Source organism: Geotrypetes seraphini, chromosome 2 (genome assembly GCF_902459505.1).
Source record: "Geotrypetes seraphini chromosome 2, aGeoSer1.1, whole genome shotgun sequence".
In the NCBI taxonomy this organism is placed as follows: Eukaryota; Metazoa; Chordata; class Amphibia; order Gymnophiona; family Dermophiidae; genus Geotrypetes; species Geotrypetes seraphini.
In genome coordinates, this window is record NC_047085.1 from 197,194,182 (window position 1) to 197,215,270 (window position 21,089).

Here is a 21,089-nt window from a genome sequence, read left to right on the forward strand (position 1 = left end):
GCGGGGATGGATGGAACTGGGTGGGCCTGGGGGCGGGTCTAGGGGGGGTCCGGATTTTACGAAAGTAAAATCTGATAACTCTATATGGGACAGAATAGATTAGTAATACTCAAATCTGTCCTGGGGGAACCCTAGCCAATCAGGTTTTTGGATATCCACAATGAATATGCAGGATATAGATTTGCTTACCAGGGGGAAAAGTGTATACGAATCTCACTCATGAATATTCATTGTGAATATTCTGAAAACCTGACTAGATGGGATCCCCCCAGGACAAGTTTGGAAATCATTAGAGTAGATAAAGGGTATGGAAAGATCCAGACTATGGAATTTACCCCAGGCCTATGGTCAATAGGAGAACAATTCTATAACTGAGTGTCTCCATTTAAGTGCCTCAAGCACTGTTCCCTCTAAATTGAGCGGGTGTCATCCAATTGCATTGCTTCCAGTAGGGGATAGTGCTTCAATATTATGGTTTCAATTGCTAGGGACAAGCAAGTTTCCTGAAGTCCTACAGAACCTGCCTATCCCTCACTATTAAAAATGTGATGGTGAAACAGCATCCCCCATGGAAGGACAGTAGATGGAGGACTCCCACTCAGCTTAGGGAAACGGTGACCTCAAGGACATGTGCTGAGAGCCTATTCTATAATGACATCTTGGCCACCCAGATTCCTTTACAGAATACACAGTGACACAGTGACAACATTCATCGTCGTTCCCGTCCCGCGGATAACCACGGGAAACCATCTCCATGTCATTCTTTAAGGAGAGAGATTAGAGTCAGCGTATGAACAGCACAGCCACTGACCCTCAAGCATTGAAGAATGCTGGTGTTGAAGGACTGAGGTTGAGATAGACACTAAAGAATGACACGGGATAGTTTCCCGTAAGTATCCACGGGGATGGGAATGGTGATGAATTTTGTCACTGTGTCATTCTTATTTATTTAATTCAATTTATATCCCATCCTCCCCAGGGAGCCCAGAACGGGTTACATGGAAACATAAATAACAATTAACACCAGGGAACAGAAGACTAAGGCAATAGGGTACCGTGAGGTGTGTCTAGTTCAATTGTTCTGGATTAGCAGACACTTGGAGCCTGAAGCATGCACAGGGGAGAGAGTCAGTTGAACATCTATTAAGAATACAGTGTTTTGGGAGTAACAGCTTTAGTGCCACATACCTAGCCAGAAGACAGGACCACATAAAAGCAGTCCTATCTTTGCCCAGGTACTGGTACTGAGTTTTGCTGATGCCCCCATAACTTTCAGATCTGCTGGAGACCCAGTTATTCAATACTGGGGTCCAGATGGTTCAGCGCTGACTACCCGGGTTTAATTCAGTCCGTGGATGTTGGTGGCTTTAAATCCATTGACCACCGCAAGCTAAATATCACCCCATTTAAAGACAAAAACAAGTCAGCTTGAAACCCATAATAAAATGGTAACAAATTCTGAGGTCAATATTTAGCCAGCAGTGCCCAGCGTTTTGCAACATCACTGCCAGCGTTAAACTTTGAAATTTTATGCCAGGCCATTTCAAGACATCAGCAAAGAGAAAGGACCAGTGTTCCACGAACAAAATTGTTGTATGAAAACAAAAAGATGAACACAAGTCTATGGGTGTCCAGGAGAAATAATTTATTCATAACAATCACATTAAAATCAAGCTAAAAGCAACCTCAAGGTAAATTAGGTACAAGTCGTGTCACTGATGGAACATGCTCACAAAGGTGAGACTCGGACTCTACAAGGTCCGTGTTTCTTCAAGTAATCAGCCTTCATCAGGGGTCCTAGTTTGTTGGACACAAATGTGTAGTACCTAATGCCTCAGATAAACTTTGGCGATGAGTTGTGCATGGAGCCAGTCTTCCAATGAAAGTGACATCAGCATTGAATTTCTGGGTTTCCAAAGCCTGTTAATGCATAGCTGGTTAAGCGCAATATTTAGCACTTAGCCAGGTATGGGTTACTGCAGTGGTTCTTAAACCTGTCCTGGGGGACCCCCAGCCAGTCAGTTGAGTCTCCAAGACATCCCAATGAATATGCATAAGGCAGATCCGCATACCTGTCACCTCTATTATATGCAAATCTGCCTCATGCACACCCACCAGGGGCAACTCGAAAATCCGACTGGCTGGGGGTCGCCCAGGACAGGCCCAAGAACCACTGGGTTACTGCATAAAGATAGGACTGACTTGTATGTGGTTAATCTGGCCGTTTAAGTACTTAATATTAGCAAGTATCAAGTCCATCCTAAAACACTCCCTCGGGATGAGCCCTCCGCCTCAAGAACACCCGAGAAAGATTTTACTCGCACTACCTACTGCACATCTGGAACAAACTACTTACCTGCATAAGATCATTAGAAGGCCTACTGAACTTCAGGAAGGCAATAAAAACTCACCTCTTCCCCTGACCCTCTATGAAAGTATGCCAATCAAATTTCACAATCCTTCTGACAAAGTGCCCGACCCTCCACTGTCTCGAATCTAAATCACTATGAGGGGCATAATAAAAACATACGTCTAAGTCCAATTTGGGTGTATGGGGTTAGATGGCCAAAGTCAGCAGTGGGAAAATGCTCATTTTCGAAAAATACGTCTAGAATTATTTTTTGGGGAAAATCATCTATCTGAATCTCCAGGCTATTGTTCGTCCAGACCACCAGAATGTCTATCTTTATACCACGTTTTCGACCAAAATTTTGTCCAAGTCCCAAATGCCCAGAACAAGACCATTTTTATTTAAAGATGCCTTCAACATATAATCGTCCTATTAAGGACGCCCTGTGACTATTTCACATCTTTTAACCTGATTTTTAATCCCCTCCCTTTTGTTTTTGCCTTATTTGTAACTTTTCTTTTTATAATGTAGTTCTTGCCCTTCACCTATTATACCCATTTGTATGTCCGACTGTATTTAAGTCCATTGAACATTGCATATGTGTAAAAACCACATTTTTAATTGTACACTGCTTAGAAACTCTGTATAGGCGGTTTAACAAATTTTTAAATATACTTGGAAACTTGGAGGGGCCAATCTTGTACTGGATTGGCCACCGAGACATGGCAACAGAGCAGTGGGGCACCTTACAGAGCATTGCTGTGAACTTCATAAAAAGGGTGCCAGATAAACATCTCTCCAGAACTCCCTTATGGATTATGGTGAGCCCACCGTAAACACCCCTAAAACCCACTATACCCACCTGTATACAACTCCAATAGCTGCAGGTGGCATCTATAAGGCAGTAGAGTAGGGTTTGGGGGGCGCACATGTTCCACCATAAATGTAGTGGTTAGAGTGGCTTATAGGCAGGGCTAGATTTTCCTATAGGCTAACTAGGCTAACTAGACTTTAGCCTAGGGCCTCAAGATCCATGTCACATTTTTTATAAAGGTTAGTACCAATAACAACATGTTTCATTTAACATATTGATATATATCACAGTAATGATGTATTTTATTATCTCTCATGTAATTTACAAACTTAAAAATGGGAGGTGAAAGGGTCTCATAAGTAGAATAGCCTAGGGCCTCTTTTCATCTAAATCCGGCCCTGCTTATAGGCCTAGGTCCTCCTCTCTATGGTTCAGGCTTTTTATGACACCTGTGTGCAGCTCTATTAGGTTTTCCTACACCAGGTGCTGATGTTCTGGAGACAGGTATGTACTTTTTTAGACTGATCTTTGTGAGGGGGTCTTTATTTTGTCTCTGCAGTGGTCATCTGGTCGTTTTGGATACCATTTTGGCACTTATACCTGTTTTTACATTGTCTAACTCACAATATTTAAGTTTTGTCCAGGATATCTAGTAAAACATTCAATTATCCCTGCAAGATGACCAAGTCTAGGTCGGCCCCCATCCCTCCCACATACTACCCTAACCACTTCTCCAGATATGCCCCTTTCAGCTCTGGGCACACAGTGGCTTTCAGAAGCATAAAAAGTCCCGTGGCACGTCCAGAAAGTTGGTTTGATTATTGGCACTTGAATGACCTGTCTTTTAGGTTGTCCAAGTGCCAACATGGGCGGGTTTTTAGACATCTTTAAGTTTTGATTATGAGCCCCTATGTGCTTTGTCCTATATCCATGCCATGTTTTCTCATCCAATGTTCTTTCACATTTGCCACCTTTGTCCCAATATACTATATGCCATATTTACCATATTATGTTTGCCACAATGTCTACCATTTTTCAATCTCTCATACCATGTCTGCCACAGGATGTTTGCTGTTCCATGTCTTCTATGCTATGTTTCATCACACACGCTTGCCTTACCAATTTTGCCAAGTCATGTCATTCTATGTTACCCATGCTTTGTAATACTAAGCTCACCATACTATTTCTCACCATACCATGTTTGTCATATTATGTTTTACCATGCTTTGTTAACTGCTTTGCCATCCCTGTCAGACAATGTTTGCCATGCTATCTCCTACCATACTATGTCTGACAGTGTGGTGCAGGGGTTGGAACTGCAGCCTCGACACCCTGAGGTTGTGGGTTTTGACACATGCTGCTCCTTGTGACCCTGGACAGGTCACTTGGTCCCCCAATGCCCCAGGTATATTAGATAGATTGTGAGACCACTGGGACAAACAGGGAAAGAATGCTTGAAAACCTGAATAAATTCATGTATACCAGGGGTGCCCAAAAGGTCGATTGCGATCGACCAGTAGATCACAAAGACAACGCGAGTCGATCACAGAGCCCATCCTGGGCTCCGTGATAGACTCGTGTTGCTTTTGCGTTCTCCCTACTTCCCGACGCTGTAAACAGGACAGCAGAAGCACCTGACCCACCAACTTTCTCTCCCCATGTCAATTCTGACATTGGAGAGGAAGTTCTGGGCCAGCCAATCGCTGCCTGGCTGGCCCAGAACTTCCTCTCCGACGTCAGAATTGATGTCGGGGGGAAGGCTGGTAGGCCTGGCACTTCTGCTGTCCTGTTTACGGCATCAGGAAGCAGGGAGAGCTCAGAACTTGGCGGCGGAGGCTTGGGGGCCTGTTACCCAATGGCGGTGTTGGTGGCTTGGGAGGGGGCAGGGAGAAAGAAAGACAAAAAAAGAAGGGGAGGGCAGGGAGACAGAAAGAAATAAGGGAAACAGAAAGGGGGGACAGGGAGAAAGACAGAAAGAAAGGGGGCATATAGAGAGAAAGAAAGAAGGGGATGCAGGAGAAAGAAAGAAAGAAAGAAAGGGGAGGGGCAGGGAGAGAGGAAGAAAAATTTGAGGGAGGGAATGAGGTCTGGAGGAGAGGAAGCATACAGGAGGCTGAAAGACGGGAAGAAATATTGGATGCACAGTCAGAAGAAGAAAGTGCAACCAGAGACTCATGAAATTACCAGACAACAAAGGTAGGAAAATTATTTTATTTTCAATTTAGTTATCAAAATGTGTCCGTTTTGAGAATTTATATCTGCTGTCTATATTTTGCACTATGGCCCCCCTTTTACCAAAGCGCAATAGCGGTTTTTAGCGCAGGGAGCTTATGAGCATTGAGAGCAGCACGGGGCATTCAGCACAGCTCCCTGTGCTATAAACTGCTATCACAGTTTAGTAAAAAGGGAGGGGGTATATTTGTCTATTTTTTTATAGTTGTTACTGAGGTGACATTGCATAAAGTCATCTGCCTTGACCTCTTTGAAAAAAACCCAGAATATAAATGATAATTAACATTTTCTCTGCGTACATTGTGCTTTTGTGTTTTTTTAAATTTTATTGTTGGTAGATCATTTTGACTTGGTCATTTTAAAAGTAGCTCGCAAGCCCAAAAAAGTATGGGCACCCCTGATGTAAACCGTTCTGAGTTCCTCTGGGAGAATGGTATAGAAAACTGAATACATAAATAATACCTTTATTACAAATAGGAGAAAGCATTTTTTCACTCAACAAATAGTTAAGCTCTGGGACTCATTACCAGATGCAGTAGTAAAATCAGAGCTGGGTTTAAAAAAGTTTGGATGAGTTCCTGGAATTAGAGTCCATAAAGTGTTATTAAGGTAGAGCTGGGAAAACCACTGATTATATCTGCTGTAACATGGGATTTTTCCAGGTAGTTATGAAATGAATTGGCCACTGTGACCTTTGGCCTAATCCAGTATGGCATTTCCTACATTCTTATGCAGTGTTTCTCTTGGAAAATTGTTATATTTTCTCTTTTACTCTGTACAATAACCAGACTATGATCCAAAGAAACAGACAGAGGGGCAAGTACATCTCACTTCATAAGAAAGAGTTAGAAAGTGCTCAGCTGCAAACACAAGTCATTATTTACGCTCATGTCTCAGAATCAGAGAGGGCTCAGGGGCCCTTCTCCTAACAGTAAGGTTTGGCAAACAGGCAAACTCTCAACTACCCCCTCATCAAAAGAATTTCTTAAGAGATAATCAGGATATGTACCATACTCACCTACTTGTACAAAAAACGAATTACAGATGTATTATTAATTGTCCAAAATGAGTGAAGTACCACGAAATTAAAAATCTGGATCAGCTTAGTTAACCACTAGAAGGCGCCAAACACACATGGAATGGTTTTAACAAATGTTCAGGAATCAAATTTCAGGGAGTTTAATGTTTTTTTTCCCTTTATCTATGGCATTATCAAAATGCCACCCCAGTCTGGTCTATTCATATGATATTAATATTATATAAGAAAATCTTCAAAGGGCCAGATTTATGGAGCAACCAAAAGTGAACACCTCTTCCTTCCAACGCATCCTCTCTCTCTCCTATCTTTCTTCATGAACCCACATATAGAGGAAGGTGTCAGATTGTGAGTGTTATCAGAAGTATGAGTTTTTTCAGTACTTTAAATTCAAGAGTTATTTTAAAAGCAATTCACATATACAGAAGCTGAGCTGCAGAAATAGGATCTTTTACAATTGCCAGGACTATGTGTTCATGGTCATTCATCTTGTATGTATGTAAGTTTACCTGAACTAAAAGAAAAATTCCCCAGGAAGGGGCTTAGTATTTATATGCAAACCTAATAAAATGCATGTATTTGTGCACAAAATAAACTGGGGAATCTGAGTTTACTAAATAGTGGGTGTATATATTTGCAGATATTTACTTTGGTTAATTTTCAATAGGAATGTTTCCACCAGAGCTAGTGCAAGGGCACCATAAGCCGGTGGTCTCAAACTTGTGGCCCAGGGGCCACATGTGGCCCTTCAGGTACTATTTTGAGGCCCTCGGTATGTTTATCATAATCACAAAAGTTAAATAAAACAGTTTCTTGATCATATGTCTCTTTCGCTATAAATTACAATATTATTATTAAGACTTGGAAAGATTTATAAACTATAAAGAGTTTTACCTCATGCAAAATTGTCATTTCTTTAATAAGACATTAACTATTTTTTTCTGAGGCTCTCCAAGTACCTACAAATCCAAAATGTGGCCCTGCAAAGGGTTTGAGTTTGAGACCACTGCCTTAGAGGGAACAGTGGTACACACACCCCAGTTTGTGAACCATGAAAAAGTTCAAATGAAGTGGAATTTCTTGTTTATCCTTTAAATGAGATCTTTTACAAGTTCAAAAATATACTCTTTTTTTTTTTTTTTTTACTGAAAAAACCCATACTTAGGGCTCCTTTTACTAAGCTGTGTTAGCGTTTTTAGCGTACAATAAACCCGCACTACGTAGATAGAACTAACGCCAGCTCAATGCTGGCATTAAGGTCTAGCGCATGGGGCAATTTAGCGCGTGCTATTCCGCACGTTAAAGCCCTAACACGGCTTAGTAAAAGGAGCCCTAAATTTTCCTTATCCCACTATTAAAACAAAATCACCTTCTCCTAATAGTATGAAAGCTATTATCATTCAAGAATGAAACGTCAGTGGTACTTTGAGGAGATAAGCATCTGGTATGGAGAGGAGAGGGGCACATTTTGTTAACTGTAAGAAAATACACAAGAGTCAGCTGAGAGCCCTGCTATGGCAGGGACAGCACAGGTGAAAGAACGTAGCATAGAAGCCGGAACTTGTAATCCCATTAAACAGCTCCCCTTCCTTAACGAGGAAAATAATGGCTACCTGTACCATCCATGATGTCTGTGTTTGGAAGCACTTCATAGAGAAAGGTGTCTGCTGATACTGAAGTAGGATCCAATTCTGATATAGCAGGCAGTGAAGAGCCGTGAGCCTGCCCATTCTCCAGCGTCCCCTCCTCATTTGCTATGGACAGCTCCCCATCTGGTAAGAGAAACCCACAAGATCAACATAGGAAGGAGAAAATAACACAGCATGGTTTCACCCTCCTGTATTGCAGGGAAACTGTCACTTTTACGGGTCCCAGGAGAAGAAAATGATTGTTATTGTGCTCCATGTTCGATTAAGGTTTCGGAAGGACACCGAAAGCACAATCTAAGCAAATGACATCGACCACTAAATGCCTTTATAGGTCAGCACAAATATGGTTCCTGAGGTGTGACTGACAGAGCACACACAAACGTAGCAAATTATGGTATAGGAAGAGAGATTATAGAAGTAATATTTGGGTAAATGGAAAGACGGAGAAAGAAAATGGCTACTTGCCCGCGCTCACACAGACAGGTCAGGAGAACTAGAGCAGAGCTAATTCACAGCTCACTGCTATAACCACTAGGCCACACGTTATCCTCTTCTGTAACATTTCATTTATAGAAAGAGAAATGCCTTGTACAGCACAATAAAGAAAACAGACTGGGAAGCCAGGAGCGTACACCATTTGTAGAGGCATTTCTTATTACTGCTGGCCAGCACTGGCGTAGCGAGGGTGGTGGTGCCCCCCCTCCGCCCTCTTCGCCTCCTGCTCCTTCCCCACTCCACCCCTGTTGCACGCGCACCCCTTCCCTTCCCCCTTCCCTGTTTAGCTCCCCGGGCGCGAGAAACATCTCAAGTTTGCTGCCTGCGCCAGTGTCGGTTCTCCTTCCGACATCACTTTCTAATAGCGGGACCTGGAAGTAGTGTCAGAGGGGAGCACTGAGGCCGGTGCAAGCAGCACTTTGGAGCTGCTGCTAGTGCCAGCGAAGAGTTAGAGGTACGGGGGGGGAGGGGGGAAGGAGTCAGGGCAGAGAGGAGAAGAGGTGCTGGTGCCCCAACCAAGATGGCGCCTGGGGAAGTCTGAAGCCCCTTATTATGCCACTGCTGGTGAGCCAGATAGTCAGCAGAAAATAACCTGCTATCAGCAGATAGCTGGCCAAATGGGACTTAGCCAGATGGGAGCAGTTCCTAGCCAGCTAAGTTCTGCTGAAAATTGTGTGTGTGTGTGTGTGTGGGGGGGGGGGGGGGGGGGGGTTGTATCTGACCTAGGCACCGTTTGCAAAACTGGGCTTTAAATACAGTGAGGCATCTAAGTCCATCTATGGACTCTGATGTGATAAAGTCTCAGCTATTTGACTGCACCAGCTGGAATAGTTTCTCCAAACAGACAAGAGAGGGCGCTCCTTTTTTTTTTTTTTTTTTTTTAATAATATCTTTATTGAAAACAGGCAGATTTCTTCACAATTGGTAAGGAAAGATTTGTTTTCTCAGAAGACTTTGTATTATGGAAACTCAAATAAGACGGGAAGATTATTGGCAAATTATCTCAAAGCAAAGAAAAGAAGGACAAAAATGATTGCAATTAAAGATGAGAAAGGTGATACTTATTCTCAAATTGGACCTATTTTAAAACAATTCCTAAATTTTTATAAAGCTCTATATTCTTCCGAGCCTTATTTTGACATGGAAAAAGATGGTTTAGAGTTTTTAAAATTAATTAAGGGACCAAAAATTCTTGAACATATAAAAGGAAGAGCCTATATCACTAAAAGAATTGCAAACAGTGTTGAAGTCCCTTAGAGTTGGATCCGCTCCAGATGGTGATGGTTTCACAGTAGAGTTTTATAAATCATTTCAAATTACCCTATTACCTCATCTATTAAATTTATATCAGGCTCAACTGACTAAAGGTTGCGTTACAGGTACTATGGCAGAATCTTTAACTATAGTTTTGCCGAAGCCAAATAAAGATCCCACATTGGTTTCAAATTACAGGCCTATTTCTTTAATCGATGTAGATGGAAAACTTTTAGCTAAGACATTGGCTTTACATTTGGCTAAGGCTCTCCCTTTTATTATTGGTATGCACCAAACAGGGTTTGTTGCTCAGAGACATTCTTCGAACAACATCAGGTTGGGTTTTCATATGTTAAATTTAACAAAAGCCATGAAAGATCCGGCCTTTTCTGTTTCCTTGGATGCAGAGAAAGCCTTTGATCAGGTGGAATGGGCCTTCATGTATCAAGCAATGGAGTGGTTTGGTATAGATTCAGGATTTATACAAATGATCCAAGGGGTCCTTTTATCAAGCCGCGCTCGCGGGGTTAGCGCATCAGACATTTCATCACACGCTAACCCCCACAGCTGGCTAAAAAACTAACGCCTGCTCAATGTAGGCGTTAGCAGCCAGCATGTCAGGTGGTTTAACGCACGGTATTATGCGCGTTAAATCCCTACCGCAGCTTGATAAAAGGACCCCTAAGTGTTATATTTAAGTTAAAATGTTATTATTTGATGTCACACTTATTATAAGTTTTAAAATGAATAAGATTTTATAAAAAAAAAAAAAAAAGAAAACAGGCAGAACAGCCAAAACACAGTCATGAAACAGAATAACAGTGGGTCAACCCATAGCAGAATAGAATAGATTAATTTGTCAAACACAGATAAAGCTGCGCCAAGGCTTGGGCGCTCCTATTAACTTGAAGAACTGTAAATAAAAATGCTGCCCCAAGAGACAGCACATTTTTATTTTTTTCAATTTTCTATACCGTTCTTCCAGGAGAGCTCAGAATGGTACTCAGGTACTCAAGCATTTTTCCCTGTGTGTCCCGGTGGGCTCACAATCTATCTAATGTACCTGGGGCAATGGGGGGGATTAAGTGACTTGCCCAGTCAATGGGGCAATGGGGGGATTAAGTGACTTGCCCAGGGTCACAAAGGAGCTGCATGGGTTTGAGCCTACAACCCCAGGGTGCTAAAACTGTAGTTTTAACCACTGCGCCACACTCTCCCTACTTGTCAGACAATGTCAAAAATCACACCTTCTTAAGAACATAAGATGAGCCAGACCAAGGTCTATTGAGCCCAAAATCCTGTCTCCAACAGTAGCCAGTTCATAAGAACATAAACATAGAAACATGACGGCAGATAAAGGCCAAATGGCCCATCTAGTCTGCCCATCCGCAGTAACCATTATCTCTTTCTCTCTCCGAGAGATCCCACGTGCCTATCCCAGGCCCTCTTGAATTTAGACACAGTCTCTGTCTCCACCACCTCTACCACCCTTTCAGTAAAAGCACAAGAATTTATCATACAATATAAAGGGAAAATACAACCCCCATGGGCAAACTACATATTTAAAAAATTTATTTAAAAATTTATATACCGCATAAAACTATGTGGTTAACATATTGGTTACACACATAATATACTAATCGCCCTTTAGTCGCATGGATAAGAACAAACAATAGACAAACGTCATATCAATAAAATATTCAACAATAAAACTGTAGAAACAAAAAAGGGGAGTGAGAAATGGACACTGGTCATGCTGCTGCCATGGTACGCCCCCAACTGGAATACTGTGTCCAACACTGGTCACCGTACATGAAAAAGGACACGTTACTGCTCGAAAGGGTCCAGAGAAGAGAGACTAAAATGGGCTGGAGGAGTTGCCGTACAGCGAGAGATTAGAGAAACTGGGCCTCTTCTTCCTTGAAAAGAGGAGTCTGAGAGGGGACATGATCGAAACATTCAAGATAATGAAGGGAATAAACTGTGTAGATAAGGAGGACAGGTTGTTCACCTTCTCCAAGGTAGAGAGAACGAGAGGGCACTCTCTGAAGTTAAAAGGGGATAGATTCCATACAAACGTAAGGAAGTTCTTCTTCACCCAGAAAGTGGTAGAAATCTGGAATACTCTTTCTGAGGCTTTTATAGGGGAAAACACCCTCCAGGGATTCAAGATAAAGTTAGACATGTTCCTGCTGAACCAGAACCAGAACGTATGCAGGTAAGGCTAGACTCAATTAGGGCATTGGTCTTTGACCTAACGGCTGCCGTGTGAGCAGACTGCTGGGCACAATGGACCATTGGTCTGATCCAGCAGCGGCAATTCTTATGTTCTTATGTAAATAAAATACAGTGGTTTGACCAGTGTCCCTTCCCCACTCCCCTTTTTTGTTTCTAAAATACAAGAATTGCCATACTGGGACAGACCGAAGGTCCGTCAAGCCCAGGAGGGGAGGATGGCCCACTAGACCACTAGGCTTGTGTGGTTTTGGCGGTGGTGGGGCTGTTGAGGGGGGTGAAAGTTTGTTGTGGGGGAGGGGCTTTAAAAAAAATAGGTGCACACAATAGCTGCGCCCATTTAAAAAATGCCTGTGACAAGAGGGAGTGGGCAACCCTCCTTCTGATCTTTCACATGGGGTGGTAGAGGCATCATCCGGGGGAGGGGTTTGGGGGGAAACGGTAGGGGACACTAGACTACCAGGCTTTTTTGGGGCTACATTTATGAGGAATCAGGGCTGGTGGCGGATCTGAGAGCTACTTTATTTTCCTGTCAGTCCCCGAGTCAATCAGCGCTCAGGCACTGACAGGAAAGTAAGGCTACGACAGCTCAGATCCTACTGGTAAATATTGGCCCTGATTCCTCGTAAATGGAGGAGCGTTCCTTTTTATGAATCGCCCATAGAAATAATTTTAATATTAATGACATCGTTTAGACTACTATTTTAATATTAATGACCTCATTGTACTACAATTTGCATAGTACAATCGGAGGCTGCTAAAAAGCATGGAAAAAACCATGGTGAATCATTTTATTAATTGGGCAGTAAAATCTGTGCATTTAACGATGGTTTAGCACCATCGTTAAATGCAGGGTGACTTTGGAGTCGGCTTCCCAGTGTCCCTGGACCAGGTCTTCGGCCTAAGGGAACTCTGTGCCTCAGAGTGACAGCTGTGGATTAAGCTGACCTTTCTGAACAGCTCAGAGCAGGTGGGAAACACCTGGTTCTCTTTTTGTGGCAGTCCCTGTACTTTTATCCCACCTTCCTCTTTTAAGTCTTCTTGGACAGGAAGCTAAGCTCTTTTGGTTACTGTGGCTACTGCCACCTACTGCCTCTCTATATTCTCCTTTACTGGGAAACTGCTGGGGAAGGAAAACAAGGTTTCCCCCCCTGCACTTAGAGCTTTTATACTTCCATCTGAAAGCTGATACTCAAATCCTATTGGATCAGATCTTCTCTAAAAATGCCTCCTACTGTTACACTTTGATTGGCACCTTTCTTCTGTCACAGGAAAATAGATTGATGGGGTGTTTTTTTTTTGGGTTGTTTTTTTTTTTTTGCAACTGCAATGCAGAGCATTTCAGCAACCTGCTAAATCTCTCTTTCTTTTTCCATCTATACACTGTAGATAAATAAAATGAAGGCTAATTTGTCCTGTGTCTTAATACCCAACTTTTCCTACTACCAATCCACTATTTCCTCTCCTGTGCTGAGAATGACCCAGGACCAACCATAGCAACAGCACACAATTTTAGGGGTGGCTCCAGCACACGCCATTACCATAGTGGCAGCAAGATGAACGAAAGCAGTGCCCAATGGCAGCAGTGCAAAGTTTCTCAATGTGAGCCTCCATCCCCAGAGGCCTGCATGCTGGCACCCACTGGAGTATCACACTGCCTGCTGTCTTCCTCCTTCTGCACCTGCAGCCAGAAGGGAATGACATATGCAGTCATCAGGTGAGGAGAAGGAAGCAGCTGGCAGATATTGACTGTACCTGACTGATTGAGTGTGCTCAGTGGTGCTTTCAGGAGCAGAAGCTGAACAGAAACAGCACAAACAGCAATGGCCCCAGGCACGGCAAAGCAGAATGAATCCTGGCTGGGCCTGAAGAAGCCTGCAGGGAAGAAAGAGGAGGTTGCTGGTTGAACCTGAGGGTTTGATGGAGCTGAGGTGGGAACGGAAGTCTGAGGGAGCTGCCAAGACAGGGTGATGGGGCTGCGTTGGGAATGGAGGGCTGAGTGTGCTGCTGAGGATGGGAATGGGGTAGGGGAAGACCCAAAAGAGAAAGGAGGTTGCTGACAGCAAAACAATTTTCAAAAGCTAATGGAGGTGAGGCACAGAACTGCAGGATCACCTAGGGCAGGGGTAGGCAATTCCGGTCCTCGAGAGCCACAGGCAGGTTAGGTTTTCAGGATATCCACAATAAATATGCATGAGATAGATTTGCATCTCAAGGAGGCAGTGCATGCAAATCCATCTCATATATATTCATTGTGGATATCCTGAAAACCTGACCTGCCTGTGGCTCTCGAGGACCAGAATTGCCTACCCCTGACCTAGGGCATCAGATATCCTTGAGTTGTCCTTCAAGTGTCCCTGCAGTGGATAATGCTCTGAAGCCTCTCTGTGACAATTCTGAAAACCTGACTATATAGGTATGCCTTGAAGGGAGGGTTGGGCAACATTGTTGTTCTATTGCTTTCCCTAAGTCAGTGTTTCTCAACTTGGAGGGCAAAGGGATTGAGGGGTACAGATAAGAGTAGAAGTAGACTATAGGGACAGGATTAGAGGTAAGTTATAAAATTAGTCAGGGACCACTGTTCAGGCAATAGGACTGATGGGCCGCCGCGGGAGCGGACCACTGGGCAAGATGGACCTCTGGTCTGCCTCAGCAGAGGCAACTCTTATGTTCTTATGTACCCTCTTGCCAGTCAGGTTTTCAGGATATCCACAATGAATATGCAAAAACTTGATTTGCATACACTGCCTCCATTATATGCAAATGTATTTCATGCATATTCATTGTGGATGTCCTGAAAACCTGACTGGCCAGAGGGAACTCCAGGACTGAGTTGAGAAACAATGCTCTAAGGCAGTGTTTCCTAACCCTCTCCTGGAGGCATACCTATACAATCATATTTTTAAATCTGTCTCATGCACATTCATTATGGATATCCTGAAAATCCGACTGGTTAGGCATGTCCACTAGAGAGGGCCAACAAACGCTGCCTCAAGGTAAGCATGACTACAAGTCCATGCATGCCATGAGGTAAATCCAGGACCAGATCAGTCCTTCCTGAAAACTTGGAGCATAGTGTCAGCTACACTCACCCACCTTTTCTCTCTCTCAGGCTGTCCACCTGCCTTCCTGTTTGAGCTGTTTTAAGAGATGATGAGCAAACAAAACAAAACTGCAGAGCTGTACAAGACGTAGGCAAAATTTATTGTGACAAAAAAATTAAATGCAAACCCTTTTAGAGTAGCAGCAAAGTATTAGCGACGTCGAAATTCACCATCTGCAATGAACCGTCGCGACGTCGCTAACACTTTGCTGCTACTCTACAATCTTTTGTGACTTTTTTTTATTATCCATTTTTACCATGGACCCCTGACGAAGGTTTGTCCGAAACACGGACCGTGTCAGGTCCCTTGATTGGTAAAAGGGTTTGCATATAATTTTTTTGTCACAATAAATTTTGCCTACGTCTTGTACAGCTCTGCAGTTTTGTTTTGTTTGCTCTCGGTTGTTTTTTTTACTGCAGTTTAGGTTGGGACCTCCCTTTTCTCCTTGTTTTGTTGCTTTAAGAGATGATGAAACAGGCTGGCACTGGCAGCCCTCAGGGCCGGAGCGAGATATGGGTGGCCAGTGTGGGGTGCCCACTGCATCCCTGCCTACTACTTTCCTGCTTGGCTGCAAGAAGAATGGGCGATTTTTAAATAGATGAATTACCACAGAAGCAGTTTTACTCCCTCAAATAGATTATTGCAACTCTCTGTACATTCTGACTCAGCAAAGTTGCACAAGAAACTGCAGTTATTGCAGAATACATCAGCACAATTGATTTTATTTTTCCATTTGAAATGTTTCAAAAGAGCAACTCTACTCTTGAATTGTTTGCAGCGGCTTAAGATTGATTCTCGCATATATTTTAAAATAGCATATATGGTTCATCTTTGCATACACCCTTTGCTGTCTATTAAAATGTTTTATTGCGCATTATGTTGACATTGTAATGTAGCATGCTATGCCACACTTCTGTAGTGCAATCTGAACATTTTTACTGCTATAATTATCTATTGCTTATGCTTGACTTTTTCACGCTGTGCACTCCCTCGAGTGAATTCCTTCAAAACGGCGGGAAATAAATCCTAATAAATAAATGTCAAAACTGAAAATATAGTGCTGTTGATAACATTTCTGATCAATAGCTTAAAATTAGATTTTCCTTGCTTAAGAAATATGTGATTAAAGCCAATTTGGGAACATAGTACAAAAATTTGGAATGACCTTCCTTCTCATATTTAGCAAATTTCATTTAATTTATCTTTTCTGAAAGCACTAAAAACATAGAGGGGCATAATAAAAAAAAAACCGTCTAAGTCCCTTTTTGGCCAAAGGCCTTAAACGTGGAAAGCAGAAGCAGGGAAAGTGTCCATAACCAAAACAAACGTCCTTGTTTTGATTATGGCCTGCCTCTACCTTCAGCTGTTTAAATGCCCAGCCAACCTCTACGTCTACAAGTACACCCCACGACGTCTACACTTATACCCCATAATGAACCAAAAAAAACGCATAAGCCCAAAACGCCCAACACAAGGGCTTTTAGGCGAAGGAGGAGCCAGTCCTTCACCTAAAAGCTGGATTCTGTAACCGGTGTCTGTCAAAAACAACACTAGTTACAGAATTCCCCCCCACCCACACACACAACATCGGGGCAGGAGGCAACCCAAGCCCCCCTGCCCCGGGCACCTGCGGCACCCCCTGACGACATCGGGGCAAGAGGAAGCCCAAGCCCTCTTGCCCCGGCGATCGTGCCCCTCCCCCCGAGTACAATTGGGACAGGAGGGAGCCCAAGCCCTCCTGGTCCCGGCGACCCCCTCCCTGCCGAGTACGAGCTGGCCAGGAGGGAGCCCAAGCCCTCCTGGCCCCGGCGACCCCCCCCCCCCGCCGAGTACAAGCTGGCCAGGAGGGAGCCCAAGCCCTCCTGGCCCCGGTGACCCCCTAGCCCCCACCCCCCACTACAATACGGGCAGGAGGGATCCCAGGCCCTCCTGCCCTCGGCACAACCCCCCTCCCCCCAACGACCGCCCCCCCTGAACCCCCGATCAGCCCACCCCGCCGACCCCCACGAGCCCCCTACCCCCACCCCTCTTCCCCATACCTGAAATCGTTGGCCGGACAGACGGGTGCCAAGCCCTCCCGTCCGGCAGGCCAGCCGGCTCCAAAATGGGGCCGGATTGGCCCAGGCGACTGAAACCCCGCCCACAGGTGGAGCCTGAGGCACCTGGGCCAATCAGAATAGGGCATCTCTCCTGCCGCGGGTCACGGCGGTTCGGGTAGCAAAGTGATAGCATCGTGGTAGGGGAGATGAGGCATCTCTCCTGCTGCGATGCTTGCGGTGGAGGGGTAGGCAGGTTGCTGGGGCCGCTGAGCTGATCGCAGCAGCCATGAGCAGCTCAGCGGCCCCTTTTTCGGCACTTAGACCTGGTTTGACTTCGTCTAAGTCAATAAGGTATAAGTGCCGACTAGGCAAACTGCCTACGGTTTTGATTATACCTGTTGTACGCCTAGGTGTAGGTCGGCCCACCTCCCGCCCGCCCTTTCCCCTCCTCTAAACATGCCTCTTTTCTCTCTGTGTGTTTAGAGGCAGGGGAAAGGCCTAAGCTGGTTTTAGATACATCTAAAAAACAGCTTTGGTTATGGGTACTTGGACGATCAGGCTTTTTGATTGTCCAAGTAGCCATTTAGGATACTTTTTAGACGTTTTTTTTTTTTTTATTATGAACCCCATATCTTTTTGAAAACCAAAAGGTCTGATAAGTCTGATTGTTTTAATGCAACCAATTTAATGTACATCCCGCTTTGCAGAGATCCAGACTGCTAACCACTGTTGTGAACCACTTTGCATTCATAGAGACAAAAGCAGTATATAAGTCCTGTAACAGAACAGGAAAAGCTAGAAACTCCAGTTTAGAAAATCTGATCCACAATTGTTTCTAATATTGTTACAGGTATGCAAGACTTATCAAGGGCCTCTTTACTCCAGATCCACACAAATATATAGTGGAGAAACCCCACCTCAGTTTGCTCTATGTACAAGGGGGTGCTGAAAAGTTCTCAGCCTAACCAAGAAGAAAATGACAAGGATATGGTTCAATCAATGATCTGAAACGATGTCAAAAACATAGAATTCCATTTCTGCAAATTGGCACTTAACGAAATAAGATAACACTCTTTTACACTACAGTAGCAAAATAACGCTTAGAATTTAGGAAATTGCTTGGTTGGCTGAGAACCTTTCAGCACCCCCTTGTAGCTACACTTACTCGCTCTTTTACTAAACTGCGATAGCAGTTTATAGCGCGGGGAGCCACGCTGAATGGCCTGCGCTGCTCCTGACGCTCATAGGAACTCAATGAGTGTCAGGAGCAGCGCAGGCCATTCAGTGTGACTCCCCGCACTAGAAACTGCTATTGCAGTTTCATAAAAGGAAGCCTTAAAGAGGAACAATTTCCCCTTATAAATGGCTTTTTGAAAATACCTTCAATACTTGTGTGTGTGTGATAAATGTAGAGATAGACACAATAAAGGTTAATATTTGAAAACCTATTGTCTTCTAAACAGTGTGATATGGTGGTGGCTGTAGCCCGAAGGATGCTAGGCTGTATAGAAAGAGGAGTAACCAGCAGAAGAAGGGAGGTGTTCATGCCCCTCTATAGGTCATTGGTGAGGCTACACTTGGAGTATGTGTTCAGTTTTGGAGGCTATATCTGGCGAAGGATATAAAAAGCCTTGAAACGGTCCAGAGGAAGGCGATGAAAATGGTAAGGGATTTGAACCAAAAGAAGTACAAGATGAGACTGGAAGACCTAAATATGTATATTCTGGAGGAGAGGAGGAAAAGGGGAGATATGATATATATGTTTAAATACTTGAAAGGTATTAATAAACAACCAAATCTTTTCCAGAGAAGGGAAAATGGTAAAACTAGAGGGCATAAATTGAGGTTGCAGGGAGGAAGACTTTGGAGTAATGTTAAAAAAAATTTTTTCAAGGAGAGGGTGCTGAATTCCTGGAATGTCCTCCCAAGGGAAGTGGTGGAGAGGAAAATGGTGACAGAATTCAAAAGAGCATGGGATAAACACACACATTCATTAAAAAATAAAAATAAAAATGAATGGTATAAATTAAAGAACTAAGGATGGTATGGGACTAACTTGCATAGTCTGGGGCTCATAATCAAAATGAAAATACATCTAAAAACCCGCCTAAATCGGCACTTGGACGATCAAAAAGACAGGTCATCCAAGTGCCGATAATCGAAACGGGTTTTAGATGCATCTACAAGCAGCTTAGGCTTTTTCAGTGCCGCTGTGCACCCAGAGTAAAAAGGGGCGTTTTTCCAGGAGTGGTTAAGGTGGGAGGTGGGAGGGATGTGGGCCGACCTAGACTTAGTCGTCCTGCAGTGATAATCGAAAGTTTAATGAGACTGCCTAGACAAAACTTATACATTGTGATTTAGGCGATCTAATAACAGGTATAAGTGCCCAGAAGGTATCCAAAATGACCAGAAAACCACTGCAGACACAAAGTAGAGACCCCCACACACTCTCCCAGTGATCACTGACCCCCCCTAAAAATCAGAATAAATATGTACATATCTGCCTCTAAAACATCAGCACCTAGCATAGGAAAGCCTAGTAGAGCTGCACAGAGGTGGCTTAAGTAGTCTGGGGGGTGGGCTAGTGAACCATAGAGAGGAGGACCCAAGCCCATAAACCACTCTAACCACTGCATTCATGGTGAAAAATGTGAGCCCACCATACCCCCCCCAAACTCTACTATACTGCTATATAGGTGCCACCTGCAGCCATAAGGGCTACTGAGGTGGTTGACAGGTGAGTATAGTAGGTTTTGGGGGGCTCACCATGACCTATAAGGGAGTTGTGGTGAGATGTTTATGTGGCACCCTTTTTGTGAAGTTCCCCATTACTCTGTTGCCATATCTGGGTGGCCAGTCTATCACTTTGCTGACCCCTCCCAGGTCCAAAAGGTCTTGTTCGAGGCATTTTGGACGGACACTTTTTTGGACAAGAATGCGGTATAAAGATATTCTTAGCAGTCTGGACGATGAAACAGCTGGACATAGAAGTAGACGATTCCTGACAAAAAAATATTTTGAACCTATTTTTTGAGAATGGACTTTAGACGCTGCTGACTTTGGACAACTAGCGCCTTAGGCCCAAAATGGACTTAGGGTTTTTTTTTCATTATGCCCCTCTCTGTGTTCCATATTTGGTGATTCGGTGTAGAATGGGCTGGGGAGGACATTAATAGGAACTCCTCTAACTTGGAACATGAGGACGTTACTGGCCAGACTTTACGGTAGATATCCTGTAAACAATGGGATGGTTGGATAGGCTGGAGTGAGCTTGGACAGCAACTCCAGCAGCTGGAACCTAGGACAGTATCAGGTGGACTTTACAGTCTATGGTCCAGAAATATCAAAGAAAAGAGACAAGTTAATTTAATCATCTATTTTTGAAAAGTAATGTGCAGACTGGATGGACCATTGAGGTCTTTATCTGCCGTCATTTATTTGCTATGTTACAATGTCTTCATTGGGGGTGGGGGGTGGAAGATTAGAGGCCTGGAAGTTAACTGATGGTGGGGGAGGTACAAGCCTGAAGGATCACCTAGGGTGCATAATACCCTTGTACTGGCCCTAGGTTAGGGTTTCACTAGTGACTTATACAGAAGATCCTGAGATCTGGAGGGATAAAGTAAGATTTAAGAAAATCAATGCTGAAGTGCCGCAGTGTGCAAAATAGCTCTTACCTAAAAAGAGTGTCAGCACAACCTGCAGTCATAACCATATACAATATCCAAAGCACAGAGGGACACCAGAGTTATACCCCTGTATAAATATGAATATTGAGCCATGATATAACGCCTAAGTCCTGTTGTAGATATCTATATGCTAGCACAATAACTGAATGCCATCAGTCTGTATTGCAATAAGAGTTGACTGGACTCCAGATT

At 43.7% G+C, this 21,089-nt stretch overlaps 1 protein-coding gene across 8 annotated transcripts in view; it reads right to left on the reverse strand.

The window, feature by feature from the left end:
* Window positions 1-21,089, reverse strand: part of PHACTR1 (phosphatase and actin regulator 1) — a 281,124-nt gene that overhangs the window by 84,640 nt on the left and 175,395 nt on the right. For 6 of the 8 annotated variants that reach the window (XM_033934653.1, XM_033934646.1, XM_033934649.1 and 3 more), the window contains one exon: window positions 8,046-8,204. The exons of 1 other annotated variant lie outside the window; for it this stretch is intronic. In XM_033934653.1, coding sequence (XP_033790544.1) covers window positions 8,046-8,204 — 159 coding nt within the window. The remainder of the gene's footprint in view (window positions 1-8,045; window positions 8,205-21,089) is intronic. One more of the 8 variants, XM_033934647.1, reaches the window with a different exon arrangement.